This window comes from Python bivittatus, unplaced genomic scaffold, assembly GCF_059951505.1.
Source record: "Python bivittatus isolate LINGU-HERP-01145 unplaced genomic scaffold, Pbiv_v1 ctg000440_np1212, whole genome shotgun sequence".
NCBI lineage: Eukaryota > Metazoa > Chordata > Lepidosauria > Squamata > Pythonidae > Python > Python bivittatus.
This window is the reverse complement of record NW_028277063.1, coordinates 9,027,001-9,042,680: the sequence shown is the minus strand read 5'-3', so window position 1 is coordinate 9,042,680 and position 15,680 is coordinate 9,027,001. Positions and strand designations below refer to the sequence as shown.

The window sequence follows — 15,680 nt, the reverse complement described above, 5'->3', positions numbered from 1 at the left end:
AATGTGAAGTACATTCACCAACCACAGGAGCATCATATTAGAAAAAGATAATGCTTCCATATTACATGTAGATCATTAAAAGAGATGTATGTTTATGATCGATCAACAATGAACTTGGGTACAAGATACTTTTCTTCAGTGGCATTTGATTTCTCTGATAAAGCCATAGAACAGACTCCTTCAGCCTTTCATGACCACAGTTCATTGTTCCACTGTATAACAATATTTTATCTAAGCTCATACACTCTAGTCACCATGCTAGATTGGCAAAGTAGAGAGAAGATTCTAGCAATCTGAGATAATTACAATGTTTAAAATCATCTCCCCAGCATATTGAGGAATGTGCAATCACCACATGAGGGCAAAGAATTAAAAAATACTATAGCGAACAACTCTTTGGCACTTTCTTCTGACTGCCATAGATTCTAAAGACACAACATTATTCTGGAAATGGTAAATGCCAGTTTGGGTGAAAATAAGAACATCTTAGAGGCTAGAGTGTCCAAAGAGGAATGGGAGAACCATTATACTAGAGTGTTTGCTCCCCATCCCACTTCAGTTAATTCTCCAATTAATCTAAAACTCTGTGACACTACACCCTGGCCCCCTGTCTCTTTAAAAGAAATTGAATATCTGATCCTGGTGTTGCCATCAGGCAAAGCCCCTGGAAAAGACTATACCCCTGGTGATTTATTAAAAGCTAATATTGTCTGGTGTAAGCCTATTTTGGCTAAACTCTTTAATAACATTAATTCCTCTGGCCAACTTCCCCAAGGTTGGACTACAAGCATAATGATCCCAATATACAAAAAAGGTGATCATAGCCACCCAGAGAACTCTAGACCAATCAGTTTTTATAGCTAAAATTTATACAAAACAACTACCTAATAAATTAGAGGACTGGATCATCGATAACTATACCCTTGCAGAGGAGCAGGCAGGGTTCAGAGCAGGTTATTCAACAATTGATCATGGTTTTGTATTGAATCATCTGATAAATAAGTATGTAAGACATGCCCACAGGAAACTGTGTTGGCTTTGTGGATATTCTTGCAGCTTTTGATTCCATTGATAGAAACAAACTATGGATTAAACTAGATCAGTTGAATGTGGGTAGAAGGTTATTCATTTTGATCATGGCTTTATATACAAATGCTCAAATTCGGGTTAGGTTCACCCCAGTAGGACATCTGACAGATAATATTAAGACTTATAAAAGAGTAAAACAAGGATGTGTGCTCACATGGTTATTATTTAATCTATTTATTAATGATATTGTTCCAGCTCTGAGTGGAGAAATTTTTTTTACAGTAAAGATGGGAAATAGGAATTTGCCTGTATTACTTTATACAGATGATTTATTGCTTATATCCTATTCTCAGATAGGCTAGTGCAGGCAGTTAAGAGCTTTGGATAGCGTTTGCTTCTTAAATTGTTTAACTGTGAATGGGGAAAAATCCAAGGTGGTGGTATTTGTAGAGAAAAGGAAAAGACACAAATGTTGAATTGGAGAATATAATATAGTGCAAATTCTCTCTTACAGACACTTGGGCATCCTTTTTAATGCTTCAGGCAGTTCTCACTATCAGGCCCAAAAAATTAAAACCGAGAAAGCTTCGATAGGAATAATAAAGTTTTGGTGTACCAATGGTGGTTGACAAATTCCTCCAATCCTCACTCTTTTAAAAACCAAGTTAATTCCCTACTTTTTGTATGCGGTAGAGTTATGGGGAATTTCTACCTCCTGTGATATGGAATTCTTTCCAAACAAGCTCCTCAGAACAGTTTTAGATGTACCCAATGGTACTCCTATCCCCTTTCTCTATGCAGAAACTGGTACATACCCAATTAAAGCTAGAATAATTGTTTTGTTTTATCCCTAAAGTTGACCACAGTAACATATAACACACTACACCATTCCCTGTGGAAAAGTCTGGGGACATTGTAATTATGTTAGATGATTACATTTTATCCTTCCTCTACCAATCCCATCTGCATTTTCTCAAGCCAGTGAACACCTTCAGTAACAACATATACAAGTTTATATAAAATATCGTGGTGCATTTGAAACTAAAAATAAGGTCCAGAAGATAGGCAGGACCCAATCAATCTGATATTTCACTTTATCAGAAGAATGGAGTATTGTTCTATCTGTTGACTAAGGACCTTCAGAATTTGGTTGGATCTAAAATTTTGTATTGAGCTAATCTAAGTTCCTTTTTCAGCCCAATATATTAATAATAATCTGATTATTTGGATCATGCACTCTGACATTTATGTTGCAGTTCTGCACTCTAAAAGCATTGCAAATTTTTAAAATATAAGAATAAGGAGAAATTATGCATTTTTTGGGAAATGCTTATAAAATGTGTATGTTGGGGTGGTGCATACATTGAGAGAGAAATCCAAAGAAACAATTCATTTTTTTATTAAAAATGTGGGTTGACTGAAATATGATTTTATCCATCCCTTTTTAATTCACAGCCTAATGCAGACTGAACACTGGCCAGACAGGTAGAGTCAAGAAACAGACCGAGCGCTGGACAGTGTCTTAAAGCAATGCATGCCATGGAAAGGGTATTTCTGCTGCAGCTTTTCCTTTGGCAACCGCCCCACCCTGTGCTATCTAAATTCAAGGCACATGATGCCATCTGCTCTGTGAGTGAGCCCTTCCAGTTCCCATATGAGCATTGCAAAACAGGGGATATAATAATTGGAGGGATTGCTGCCCAGTTTGACTGCCTGTTGGACATAAGCACCTTTGAGGAACACCCTGAAACAAAGGTGGTAGATGAACTCATGTAAGCAAATCTTTCAACTGGAGGTGCCAGTGACTGGAAGTAGCAAGATACGTATCCAAGTCAAGAACTGGGACTATTCTGAATGATGTAGTTCATAAAAAAGGCTGAAAAAGAGTTTCTGAAAATGCTTTTTATTGGTAGTCTTACAGAATTAATTTTTAATTCACTTCCTTCTACATTATATTTCTATATGGTGCAAATGGTTGCTTTTTCTATCCTTTGATCATTCGTTATCCCACCGCTTCCTCTAATATTATATTTGTGCTTATCACAACTTCTTTCTGATTTCATCTTTTCCTACCAAACGCAGTTGCATTTCTATTTTCTTTGTTCTGAGCTCTTGTAATTCACTGTCCTTTTTTCAACAGATTGTGTTATCATGTTTTATTGCTCAAATGTATATAGATTTCAAATTTATATTGAACTTTTTGTTAGAGTTCAGCTAATCTGTTAATCTATTTAAAAGAAACTGTTTCTGTATATCTACTGTATGTCTTTTACATGTTCTATTAGCATTGCACTGATTACATGCTTTCTACTGATATGACACTGATAAGAGTTACAGTGCACTACGATGCAATAAAGCCTCACTTAAGCCACCTTAAAACCCGTTCATTTTAATAAGGGAAAAAGAATCAGTTAATTTCTTCACCATTCTGTCAGGGGGGAAAAAAGAATAAAATTCATAGGATACGTTTGCTTTCCCCTCTTGAGTGGGAGAGCGGTCTACAACCTCAGAAAAAAGTGAAAATTGGATACATCCTTTTTTGAGTCTGTTTCTAGTGTTGGGAGGGTGTACCATAGCTGAGAGCAGACAGTGAGAAAAAGAGCAAGAGCAAGAGCGAGAGCGAGAGCGAGAGCGAGAGCGAGAGCGAGAGAGAGCTCTCATCTCTATCTCTTCCTTCCTGCCTACAAAAATCCAGCAGGGCATTCCTTCTACTGGAGATTTTGATAATTGTATCAGCAGAAATATTTTGGCCATGTGATTAATTATGACAAATTTTTGCCCATTCATTTTATTTAGAAAACAAAACAAAACCTGGATGATTTTAATGGAGGGTGCTTCTGTGGTTGCAAAGCCCAAGCCGTGGATCTCTTCAGAGATCTGCTTACACACTTCCCCTTGCAATCTGGAAAAATATTTGTACTCATGGTGTTTAAAATGTAATACTGAGGACAGCTCTGATATCTGAACATCCAGTCAATTTGAAAACACAGCTGGCATTAGTCTCACAAGATGGAAAGAGGCAGGAATGACATATCCAGATGTTTAGTGCATTCTCTTTTATTGAAACGAACAGAAGAAAATATCCAGGATGGGCTGGCATAGATTAGAAACCCTTTTGGGCAGTGCATACTGTGATTGGCTGAGATTTCTTGCATGTTTAAAGACAATCTATAATCCATATGTTTTGTTGCTCTTGAATAAGCTCTATGTTAAATAAATTAGGTTGGCTTTTGGTTTTACAGTTAATATTTAGGCACCTATCCATCCTTAGCTGATCCTAAGCATTGTCAGACCTGCTTGTTACTAGGATTGGAATCTATCAGTCCAAGCCTGTTGATTAAACTGGGAAATAAGAGAAAAATCACTGAATGGAACTCAGTTCCATAATGCTGCTGGGAAAACTACATGTGTGTTCTTGCAAATACTGGGAGTCAACCTGAGAGAGTCCTTTTCTTATTCAACATGGCTGGGAAAATATATAATTTAAACTTGAAATTTATCCACAAAAACAAGGAAATAATCTCTTTGTCAGAAAGTATTTATATGATGTATATGAAGAATCATATATATATATAAGAATATGTATTTCTGACAGTTCAGATACTTAACTTTGCTTCCAGACACAGTGAAGTGCATTCAAAGTATATGTTATAGTTATCTCATATATTATATAACTCTTCCCACAGGGCAATATTAAAAAATTACCAGCATGTCCTGTCGTTAATATTTGCTGTGAAGCAGATCAATGAGAACCCCAAAATATTATCAAATATCAGCATAGGGTTCCACATTTACGATAGCTACAGTAATGCAAAGCTGTCTTATCAGAACACCCTGAAACTTCTGTCTGCCCGGAGAAGGACTATTCCAAATTACAACTGTGAGAAGCAAAGTAATTTGGTAGCTGTCATCGGGGGACTTGATGCCAAAGTCTCTCTTCATATGGCTACTGTCTTAGGCATCTATAAGATTCCACAGGTATGTGTAGGTAGGCCATGACATTTACAATTCTTCTATACAAGTCTTTCAGCAATAATCACAGGGAAAGTTGAAATAGTCCAGTAATGTAATTTAAGAACAGCACTTTGCCTAATGGAAGCCAGTTTTCAGATCTCCTGTCTAGCTTCACATTCTGCCTAAGATTATAAGTTGTAGATATGACCTGCCACATTTATTTCTCACCCATTTTATTTCTGTGGTTTTTAAAAACCAACTTAGCTTTGAAGAGTTTTTAAACTTTGAAAACCTTTGCACCATTATGTACTCTTGAGTTGTCCTAATAGAATTATGTCCTCAAATAGATTTTGGAATGGATTCCTCTTCTTTCCTTCTCTTTTACTGTTTTCTGGAAGAAGAAAGAGACTTCAGGAACTCCAGGAGGATATCACTTTAGTTCAGTCATGAAAAGGGTTAGTTACTCAGTTTTCAACAAATGTAAAATAATGGGGGCAGATTCACATTTGCAAATAGACGCAGTCTCAAATCCGCTCTTTTGACAGTGGTTTCCAAACTATATGGTTCTTGCCTACAAATCTTTTATCAGGCTGCTTATTCAGAACTAACCTTTTTCCTATTGTAGCAACAAAAAAGGCTTCAGAACCTTAGGATCAGTGCTTTAGCAAAAAAGACAATTTTCTTTAGAAATGTGATTTCATCGTAGGAGATAATAGAGATAATTCATGGCTATTTATTATAATTCTATTCTTTCTTTCTTTCAATATCTTTTTGCTTAGATTGCTTGCTGTGTGTTTGCTCCAGTGATGAACATTAAAACCCAGCTCCCTTTTTTCTACCGGATGATCCCCAGTGAAACAAATCAGTACATGGGAATTATTCATCTGCTCCTTTATTTCCAATGGAAATGGATTGGAATTATTTCACCGGATGATGATACAGGAGAAAAATTTGTGCAGGCATTGCTACCCATGCTTTCCCGGTATGGAATCTGTGCAGCAATCATTCAAAGAACAGTAACCCTATCTAGTGTTTTAGAGAAATTTGAGTCATTTGAACCCCTTCTTGCCATGGCTGTTTCATTATCCAAACCCAGTGTCAAAGTCTATATTGTAAATGCAGATTCCCAAGCTGTGTCATGCTTGAAATGGTTGGTATACATTTATGGGAGCGTACAAAGCCCAACACAACTAACCATAGGCAAGGTGTGGGTTATGACAGCCCAGTGGGATTTCTCATCAGAGTCGTTTCATCGGGATTTTGATACACATGTTTTCCATGGCACCCTGTCTTTGGCAAGTCACTCAAATGAAGTGCTGGGGTTTACAGAATTTTTGCATTTTCTACATCCTATCTGGTCAAAAGGAGATGGGTTTATCAGGATCTTCTGGGAACAAGCATTCAACTGTCTATTTCCTGATTCTAATGAGGACAAAGAGAGTGATAATTCTTGCACTGGTGAAGAGAACTTGGAAAATCTGCCTGGAACTCTCTTTGAAATGACCATGACTAGTCAAAGCTACAGCATCTACAATGCAGTTCATGCCATAGCACATGCTTTCCATAAGATGCTTTCATCTTTCGCCAGTAGGGTAGATCCCCCAAATCTGTTACCTTGGCAGGTAATGTTTTTCAAATAGGTAATTCTCTTTATTATGGTTAATCCAATATGTAATAGCTATTGCTTCTGAGAGGCTATATTTCTTTATAACATTCTATTTTCAAACTTTGCATCTTGCCTTTTGTGAAATAGATACCTTTCTCCCCCAGGCATCACAGGCAACATAGAAGCAATGAAGCTATGTTCTGGTTCATGGGACTAATCCAATATTTCTCTTTCTCTTTCTCTATCATATCTATCAATTTATCTACCTACCTACCTACCTACCTACCTACCTACCTACCTACCTACCTATATATATTTCTATCATGTCATAATGATTAGATCTTTAACTAGGTATACAGCATATTTGCAATCATCATCATCATCATCACCATCATCATCATCATTAAATTTGTATACCACCCAACTCTCAATGACATCTATCATCTCAGATTGATTAGATCTTTAACCAGGTATGCATATCTGCAATACATGGATGAACTGAAGCTGTATGGAAAAACAGCATCTGAAATGGAATTGCTGTTCAACACTATCCAAATATACAGTCAAGATATTGCAATGGAGTTTGGACTGGACAAATGTGCCACCCTTCCCATCAACATGGGAAAAATAGTGAAAACCAAAGGAATCGGGATGCCCAAAGGAAATAACATCAAGAGTCTGGATGAAGAAGATCACTAGAAATACTTGGCCATCCTTCAGGCTGACAGCATCAAGCACACTGAAGTCAAGTAGAAGGTTAGTAGTGAATACATCAGAAGAGAGAAAAAGTTCTCAAAGTCCAAACTCAGTGGTGGAAATACCATCAAAGCAATTAACTCCTGGGCAATTCCAATAATTAGTTATACAGTTGGAATAGTGGACTGGCTTCAAGCTGAACTAAAAGCCCTGGATAGGAAGACCAGAAAAATAATGACAATGAATCATGCCCTTCATCTATGCAGCAATGTTGACAGACTCTACTTACCAAGGACCATAGGTGGGCATGGGATGTTGCAAGTACACCAGACAGTTGAAGAAGGGAAAAAAGGGCATTGGAAGAATATCTGAAGGGGAGTGAAGAAGATACACTGAAGCTAGTACACAATGAAGGTTTACTGAATATCGAAGAGACCAAAGTGGCCTATAAGAAAGATCAGATGAAGAATAGAAAAGAGACATAGCAAGGCAAAGTATTACATGGCCAGTACAAACACACATGCACACAGTTAGCAGGCAAAGCACATAATAAGAAGACCTGGAAATGAATAATAGCAATGATAACAACAAGAACAGGTGGGACCACAAAACAGACAAAGTAATAGAAAATGCTAAAGTGCTCTGGGACCTTAGAATTTAAACAGACAAGAATCTGCCACACAACACTCCAGACTTACCAATTGTTGATAAGAAAGACAAAAAAGTCTGGATAGTGGACATTGCAATATCTGGAGACAACAGAATAGAAGAGAAAGAACTGGAGAAAATCACAAAATATAAAGAGCCGCAAATAGAAGTAGAATGACTATGGCAAAAGAAAGCAAAGATAGTACCAATAGTTATAGGTGCCTTGGGTGCAATCCCAAAACAATCGGAGCACCACTTGAACACCATTGGCATTGACAAAATCACCATCAGTCAACTGCAAAAGGCAGCTTTTTTTTGCAACAACTTACATCCTGCAACAATATCTTTAACACCATCAAACAACATCTGCCTATGCCAGGTCCTTGGGAAGGACCTGAAAAATGCCAAATCCAGTCTAAACATCTGACTGACCATAATAAATTAAAGTTGTATGCCTCCTGACTCTCAGTAACTCTGGGCAGCATACTAGCATCATAGTCTAAATCTTTTAGCAAGGGCCATTAATTTTTTGTCTCTTGATGAAAGCTAAAACGTTCTTTACCTTTGTTTTCTATTTCTGTGAATTAATAAGAGAAGTTGACATGGGACTTACTGTAGCATGTTTCTGTTTTGAGCCTCTGCAGGAATGTTGGACAAAAACATATTTCAGAACATTTTGTGGAGTCCTTGGGGTTCTCTGAACTTGCTTGTTTTCTTGCAAGCATTTCATTACCCGGCTAGGTAGCATCTTCAGTGCACTGAAGATGTTACCTAGCTGGGTAATGAAACGTTTGCAAGAGAACTACTAAGCTCAGAGAACCCCAAGCACTCCACAGTTCAACCCTGAGCTACACATATTCTTTTCTATCAGAACATTTTGTTACTGTTGTCATGGGACAGTTCTGACATGAGCAAACTGAATCCTTGTTGCTCTTAAAGTAACTTTGGTTCTCAAATTATCAAAGCAGTATAGGAAGAGACAGATTTCAAGTACACTCCTCTCATTAATACAGGAAGAAGTGGTGCTCAGTGAACTTTCTGCCTCAAAATTCACCTAAGCGAGACAGTGAAAATGACAATGATGGTCCATTTACATCAAGAGTATAGCTAGGAAGATAATTCCATTCACATGGAAAAGGCTGTAAATATAATTTATCCAGATTTGGAGGAGTGGTTGGATTTTATTTTTCACAATGGTTTTTGTGCATTTCCCTCTTCAAAATAGGAAATCGGGCTGCCAATTTTTGACATTCATGACACCAAAATTTGATACTCCAGCCTGATAAAATTCATGAATTTTTTTTTAGCAACTTCTGAAGCTTGGGGCCCACAGATTGCCCAACTTTGAATTATAACAATGTCAATGAGCAAGCATGGTGCTGTATAACAGAGATGTGCAACATCAGCCTGTGACCCACATTTGGCTCCCCAAAAGCCTTTGATGTAGCCCCTCCCCCAAGACTTTCAAATAATAATTGTTACTGTGTTGAGGGAATTATTATATATATAATAGGAGAATAATTATATTAATTCATCTAAATTTTAATTAACTTTAGATATAGTCCAAATGAAGGGAATCCCATTTAGTTCTTGTCTTGGCTTCATCCACCAGTTTCTGGAATATGTACCTTGGCATGTCATAAAAAGGTCAGACATGACTCTCAGCCTAGAAATAGTTATACCATATTTTCCTGATCATTGAATATAAGAAAATAAATTCTGGCTCTGAAGGGCTTACAATGTAAAATTTAGTCCAGGAAAAACAAGAAAGAAATGGGAAAAATAAAGGCAACAGTAAATGGGATAATTGAATTATTATTTCAGTTGCAAACAGTATCTTTATTTCATTTCAACTATTGAAACCATAGTTGCATGCTTTATTCAATATCACATAGAAACCAGAGAATTGGTCCCAGGGATGTTCTCATATTCAGCTTTCCTACATTTCTACACAAAATGACCTGACTGTCATCTTTTGAACTAGTGGGAAAGATCAGAATTTAAGGTATCCAGTAGACTTCATATCAAGGATAACCAGGCTTCATTTGGACAGAAGTAATATAATGTGTTCCAAGTTCATTTGGAAGGTTGATAAATATCCTACCAACCATACCAAAATGATAAACTTGGGTTCTCATCTGAGATTTGAACTTGTCTTAAATCTGTTCTTCATGCAATATCTGGGATGGTGTAGAATTGTATTCTATCCCTTATTTTGTCAAAGGCCAGATGTTCAAGGACCCTTGAAAACTAATTGAACAATAATATTAAATGAAATACATTATAGCTCATAATTGCATTCTAACACAAAAACACATATCACAAATGGCTGCTGGTCATAACAATAGTATGGATTGTTGGATTTCTCAGTAGTAATTATAAAGGCATCTGTAGCTAGCCATAATGATGCCAAAAGGATGAAACAGGCATTGTGACATGATGCATTTTCCACCCTTTCATACTTGCATCATGATGTTGGATACAAATGTGTAAGGGGAGGAGTTTGCATTATGATCTCATAAACATTTTTGTCATTTGTACCCCTTGCCCTACTTCTCTGGATGTCAATGACCAATTATTAGGGGGATGAAGTTTGGATTCATATAGTATAGCTTTTTTATATTCTTATTTTATATTCTTATTTTCCACATATTTAACAATATTGAGAGAAAGTACTTATTGAAATGAAGCTGGAGGACAAGTCCTGCTTTTCCATTTTGTAAATTTTATAAACACACTTCTTCTCTCCTTATGATATTTTAAAATGGTTTGCCTCTTTCACTTTAGCTTCACCATTTTCTGAGGACCATCTCATTTAACAACACTGCTGGAGACACCATATCTTTTGATGAGAATGGTGAATTGGTAGCTGGATTTGATGTTATCAACTGGGTCACTTTCCCAAACAAATCCCTTCTTCGTGTGAAAGTTGGATGGTTGGATCCACAGGCTTTACATGGTCATAAATTAACTATTCATGAAGAGGCCATCACATGGCACAGTTCATTTAATCAGGTGAAGTATGAATAATTTCAAATATGAAAAGCTAAATGGGAAAGTGCCCCAGTCTTTGTAATTAATGAATGATTTCTAGCCAGTACAGCTTAGAGGTAAATCAGTGAATATTTTCTTATACTAACAAGCTATCATTTAAAATAACTAGCTTCTAACTCTAAATCAAACCCAGCTATAGACTGGCAAGGAAGAGGAAAGAATTAAAAAACAACAACAACACTAATCTGTTGATTTGTGTTTTTTTTAAATCCTTCCCAACAATATGAAATTCTCTTAGAATGTATAAAATGTATTTCTTTCTCACTTATTTTGAGATGCATTATGATATCAGATTCATTTGGAACAGGAGTGTTCAATCTTTTGATAGCCAAGGGCTGCTTATAATATTTAGTGTTCGGACTGAGGGCTACATCATTTATACAGAATAGTCAAGAGTTGGCTAAGAGGGAATTTGGAAGGCTTTCTTTATTTTTTAATAGATATATCTTTAGTTTAAGACTTAATAATTTGGGGACTTGAAGAGTTGAGAAATCCATTAGCTGTTATTAATATCTGATTCAGGAGTTGTAGTCATTGACCTAACATTGATTTTCTAAAATCACCTAGATGCTTATCCTTTCCACTCAGTTATCAAAAAAAAAAAGTTCCCCAGATTAAAAAATGCTTCTCTATTAAGTAGACTACTATGTTTTCAAGGACTTCCTTATTTATTTATTTGTCCTATGGACAGATCCTGCCTGTTGCTCTGTGTAATGAGAAATGCCAACCAGGCTACAGAAGAAAAAAGAAAGAAGGGGAGCCATTCTGCTGCTACAATTGCATTCCATGTCCAGATGGGAAGATTTCAGACCAGAAGGGTAGGAGACATAAGATTCAGTATTATGAATTTCAAATTGAAGCAATTCACACCAGCAATTAAAACATGTCTTCATTCTCTAGAATCTGCAGAAAAGAAAATATTTATCAGATATCAGAGTATGTTGATAAATCTCCAAAACAAGGCACCACCATCACAGAGAAGGTAGGTAGGTAAAGAGGTAGGTAAGTAGGTAGGTAGATAGATAGATGAGTAAGTAGGTAGGTAGGTAGGTAGGTAGATAGATAGATAGATAGATAGATAGATAGATAGATAGATAGATAGATAGATAGATAGATATCCTAAGACAAAAAGACAGCTTTCCTTCCCTCCTGGCACATGCTTTCCTGGGCCTAATAGCTAATTGACCAGATAATTCCAGTTCAGTGGCAGAAATTAAGAATTTCTTCTTCCACATATATTTACTTATATTTGCATAGGACAGTATCTTTCTCTTTCTCCAATATATCTATCACTTAGAAAGAGGTATTTAGGTGTCAAAAGTTTTGATATCAAGGATGTCTTGATTACTTCTTTCTCTGTATAACATTTGCAGATTTGGCAATGACAACATTTCCCACTACATAAGTATCAAAATACTTATGAAATACCATAGGGAGTGGTTGTGTCTTTTGAGAAAATATAGCTGGTTTGCATTACGTTGTGAAAGGAACTTTGTATCCCTTTTTTAAGCACATATCTTTTCCTTTGATTTAGAGTTTTGCTTCAATGCAACAAATTATTACAACCCATAATTAGAAATCACTAATGTTGCTAGTGAAACTCGGACTGCAGGAAGCTTAGAACACAGAACACTTAATGGTCTTTAATGTCTACTCCACCCTATAGTTAGGGGTGAAGAATAATAATCTGTCATAGGTATTATTGTCCCACTAGTTCAGTTCTATACAATAAAACAACCTTCTTAGAAATTATATATGTCTATATAATTTCTAAGAAGGCTGTTTTATTGCATAGAAGTAGCAGATCACATAAATAGGTTCTTGATTTCAGTGTAGTATGTGTCAAAAAGTATGAAGATAGAATCAGCTATGCTTAATATTCTATCATTTCACACTTAATTTCTGTTTCTTGTCAATTTTTGTCCAGATTTGAAATAAAGTATCTATGTAAAACTTGGCAGAAATGGCCATTCACTCCATTACATTATATATCTGCTTATATTTATTTGTTTATTGATTTTTTAGACATGGACAACTGTTTCCAGTGCCCAGAAGATCAATTTCCAAAAGAGAACAAAAGTCAATGTATTGCCAAGAGATTACATTTTCTCTCTTACCTGCATCCTTTGGGGATTACCTTAGCATTTCTGGCTCTCTTTTTTGTTCTACTCACAATTCTGATACTAGGAGTTTTCATCAAGAACCAGAACACTCCCATTGTCAAAGCCAACAATCGGGACCTCACCTATTCTCTGCTCATCTCCTTATTGCTTTGTTTTCTCTGCTCCTTGCTATTTATTGGCCAGCCACAAATAGTGTCTTGCTATTTACGACAAATTACTTTTGTTATCATCTTCACAGTGGCTGTTTCTTGTATATTAGCAAAAACAATCACTGTGGTCCTAGCCTTTACGGCCACCAAGCCAGGATCTAGGATGAGGAAATGGGTTGGGAGAAGATTGGCCACTCTCATCCTATTTGGTTGCTCCTTCATTCAGGCTAGTTTTTGTGCTGTATGGCTATGTACAGCTCCTCCTTTCCCAGATTTTGATATGCATTCCCTCCCTGGAGCAATTCTAGTGCGATGCAATGAAGGATCAGTTGGTATGTTTTATTGTGTCCTGGGCTACTTGGGATTTTTGGCTATTGTCAGCTTCACTGTGGCTTTCATAGCCAGGAAGTTGCCAGATAGTTTCAATGAAGCCAAGTTCATCACTTTCAGCATGCTGGTGTTTTGCAGTGTGTGGCTGTCCTTCATTCCTTCCTATCAGGGCACTAATGGAGAATATATGGTGGCTGTGGAGATCTTCTCTATCTTGGCATCTGGTGCTGGATTATTAAGCTGTATCTTTTTCCCTAAGTGTTACATCATTATCCTGAAGCCTGAACTGAATGTCAAAGAACAGTTGATAAAGAGAAACATTTAAACAGAAATGTCAGTTTGTAATTATCTAGAATAAGATTAAATTATTGTATTATTGCTGCACAGAAACCACTACCTTTTTTCCAATTTTTGATGCACTCCTAATGACATAATCCTTAGCTGAGTTCTGTAAAGGATAGTACAATCTGAAAAGAATGTAAAAAGGACTTGGTTAACCCTTGAGGTAGTGGCTGAAGGGTTTTTTGTTTTTTTTTACCTGCTGAGAAAATTGTTGAAATGGATGAAAATGTGGACCTGAAGGATACTTTAGTTTATCATTCTGAGCTTCAAAAGAGTTATGATATGAGCTTCTCTGGATCTCTGTGGTGTTTAGATCAATATGCAGAGAAGAAATAAGGTGTTTTGTAACTCAGCACATAAAGCATGATTTACAGTATGTATTATCATTCAGGGCAGACCCTCCCTATTCATTTCAAAAGGAATAACAAAGTGTCATTAACACATGGATGACAGCACACTCAGTCAACTTGTTCCAGAATTTTCATGATACTGTGGTCAATAGGACAGAGCCCTGCTGAAAGGTCAGAATAATTAGCAAGTAGATATTATTCTACTTTAGATGCCACCTCTGAACATACTCCAAGGTGAACAATGTGTCTAGAATAAAATGAAAATCTGGAATATCAAGAAAATCCTGGGGTTTGGTTCACCAACATGTTCCAAAATTAATAAAAATAAAAATAAAAAATAAGACTAGTCTTCATCTAAACTGGTAGAAATTTTTTGGGAAATCATATATATTTTGGAACGGGCAACTAAAGATTGTTCAATTAAGTAGTTTTCTACCTAGGGTTCCTTGCTAATTTCCCTTCATTTTACCTTTTTTTTTTTTTTAATTTTGCCCATTTTGTACTTTGTCAACCTTATTCATGCCATAGCTGGAATACCAATTTGAGGGAATGATTTTATGTTATTCCTGATCATCCATTAAAATACAGAGTACATCATGCACACAACAAAAAATACCTGGACTGTGACTACACAACCAAGAAAGAAATTGACATAGAAATGTAGCAAATGCCTCTAACACAAATGCAACTGTTTAAAAAGTCTTTTTTAGGTGTACTATATCTTGGATGAAAAAAATCTATATGATTATTAGATGGCAACTAATTTTTGTTTCCACATACTGGTCATCCAGATTTTTACAGCTTAGATTTTTTGGCTTTATTCTTTTTGAGTCAACCTATTGCTATATTTATTATTGCTATTGTTATTTAAATTTACATATCTATGGGATTGCACATGCAACTTGTCTTCCCCCAGGGTTTGTACTTAGATTCTGAAGTAGCAGACAGGATCTCAGGTGACACTTTGGAAGATGTTTCCAGAAGCAGTTGATGGTTTCTGAAATGGTACTCACTGAAGGTTTTTGGTTTTATGGTTTGGTATGGAGGATTATTTATTTATCTGTGAGTTACTTACTCACAGATAAACAAACAAACAAACAAAATCTGGTGGAATGATCTCATTAGAGCACAGAGTTAGAAGTAAATGAATGACTGAACAACAACAGTAACAATAAAGAGCCCATAGTCAGAACCCATAGTCCTATTTTACCCATGGAAGTTTATAGACTCCCAAGATAGTAGCCATGTGAAGTGAAAGGTCACAATCAAGTCCTCCACTTACAGCAATTGGATGATTTAGTTTATTACAACTGAATTTTGGCACAATCCTTTTCCAGCTGGATAGAAGTTTTCAAATGTTCTGAAAACTCATCTTTTCATTTGTAGCCAGAGGGAGGAA

At 36.3% G+C, this 15,680-nt stretch overlaps 1 protein-coding gene across 1 annotated transcript; it reads left to right on the top strand.

Moving 5' to 3' along the window:
- Window positions 1-450: 450 nt before the first annotated feature.
- Window positions 451-13,914, top strand: LOC103051840 (vomeronasal type-2 receptor 26-like). The gene is made up of 7 exons (XM_088142500.1): window positions 451-775; window positions 2,702-2,801; window positions 4,716-5,007; window positions 5,763-6,605; window positions 10,721-10,948; window positions 11,679-11,805; window positions 13,013-13,914. The coding sequence occupies exons 1-7, from the start codon at window positions 451-453 to the stop codon at window positions 13,912-13,914; spliced, it is 2,817 nt and encodes a 938-aa protein (XP_087998626.1).
- Window positions 13,915-15,680: the final 1,766 nt, after the last annotated feature.

Bases quoted from the DNA above. Each gene is read 5' to 3' on its own strand.
- LOC103051840 (XM_088142500.1), top strand. From the start codon at position 451: ATGGTAAATGCCAGTTTGGGTGAAAATAAGAACATCTTAGAGGCTAGA. The intron at 5,008-5,762 runs GTATGTGTAGGT...CTTTTTGCTTAG, and splicing joins GCATCTATAAGATTCCACAG to ATTGCTTGCTGTGTGTTTGC. The intron at 11,806-13,012 runs GTAGGAGACATA...TTGATTTTTTAG, and splicing joins GAAGATTTCAGACCAGAAGG to ACATGGACAACTGTTTCCAG.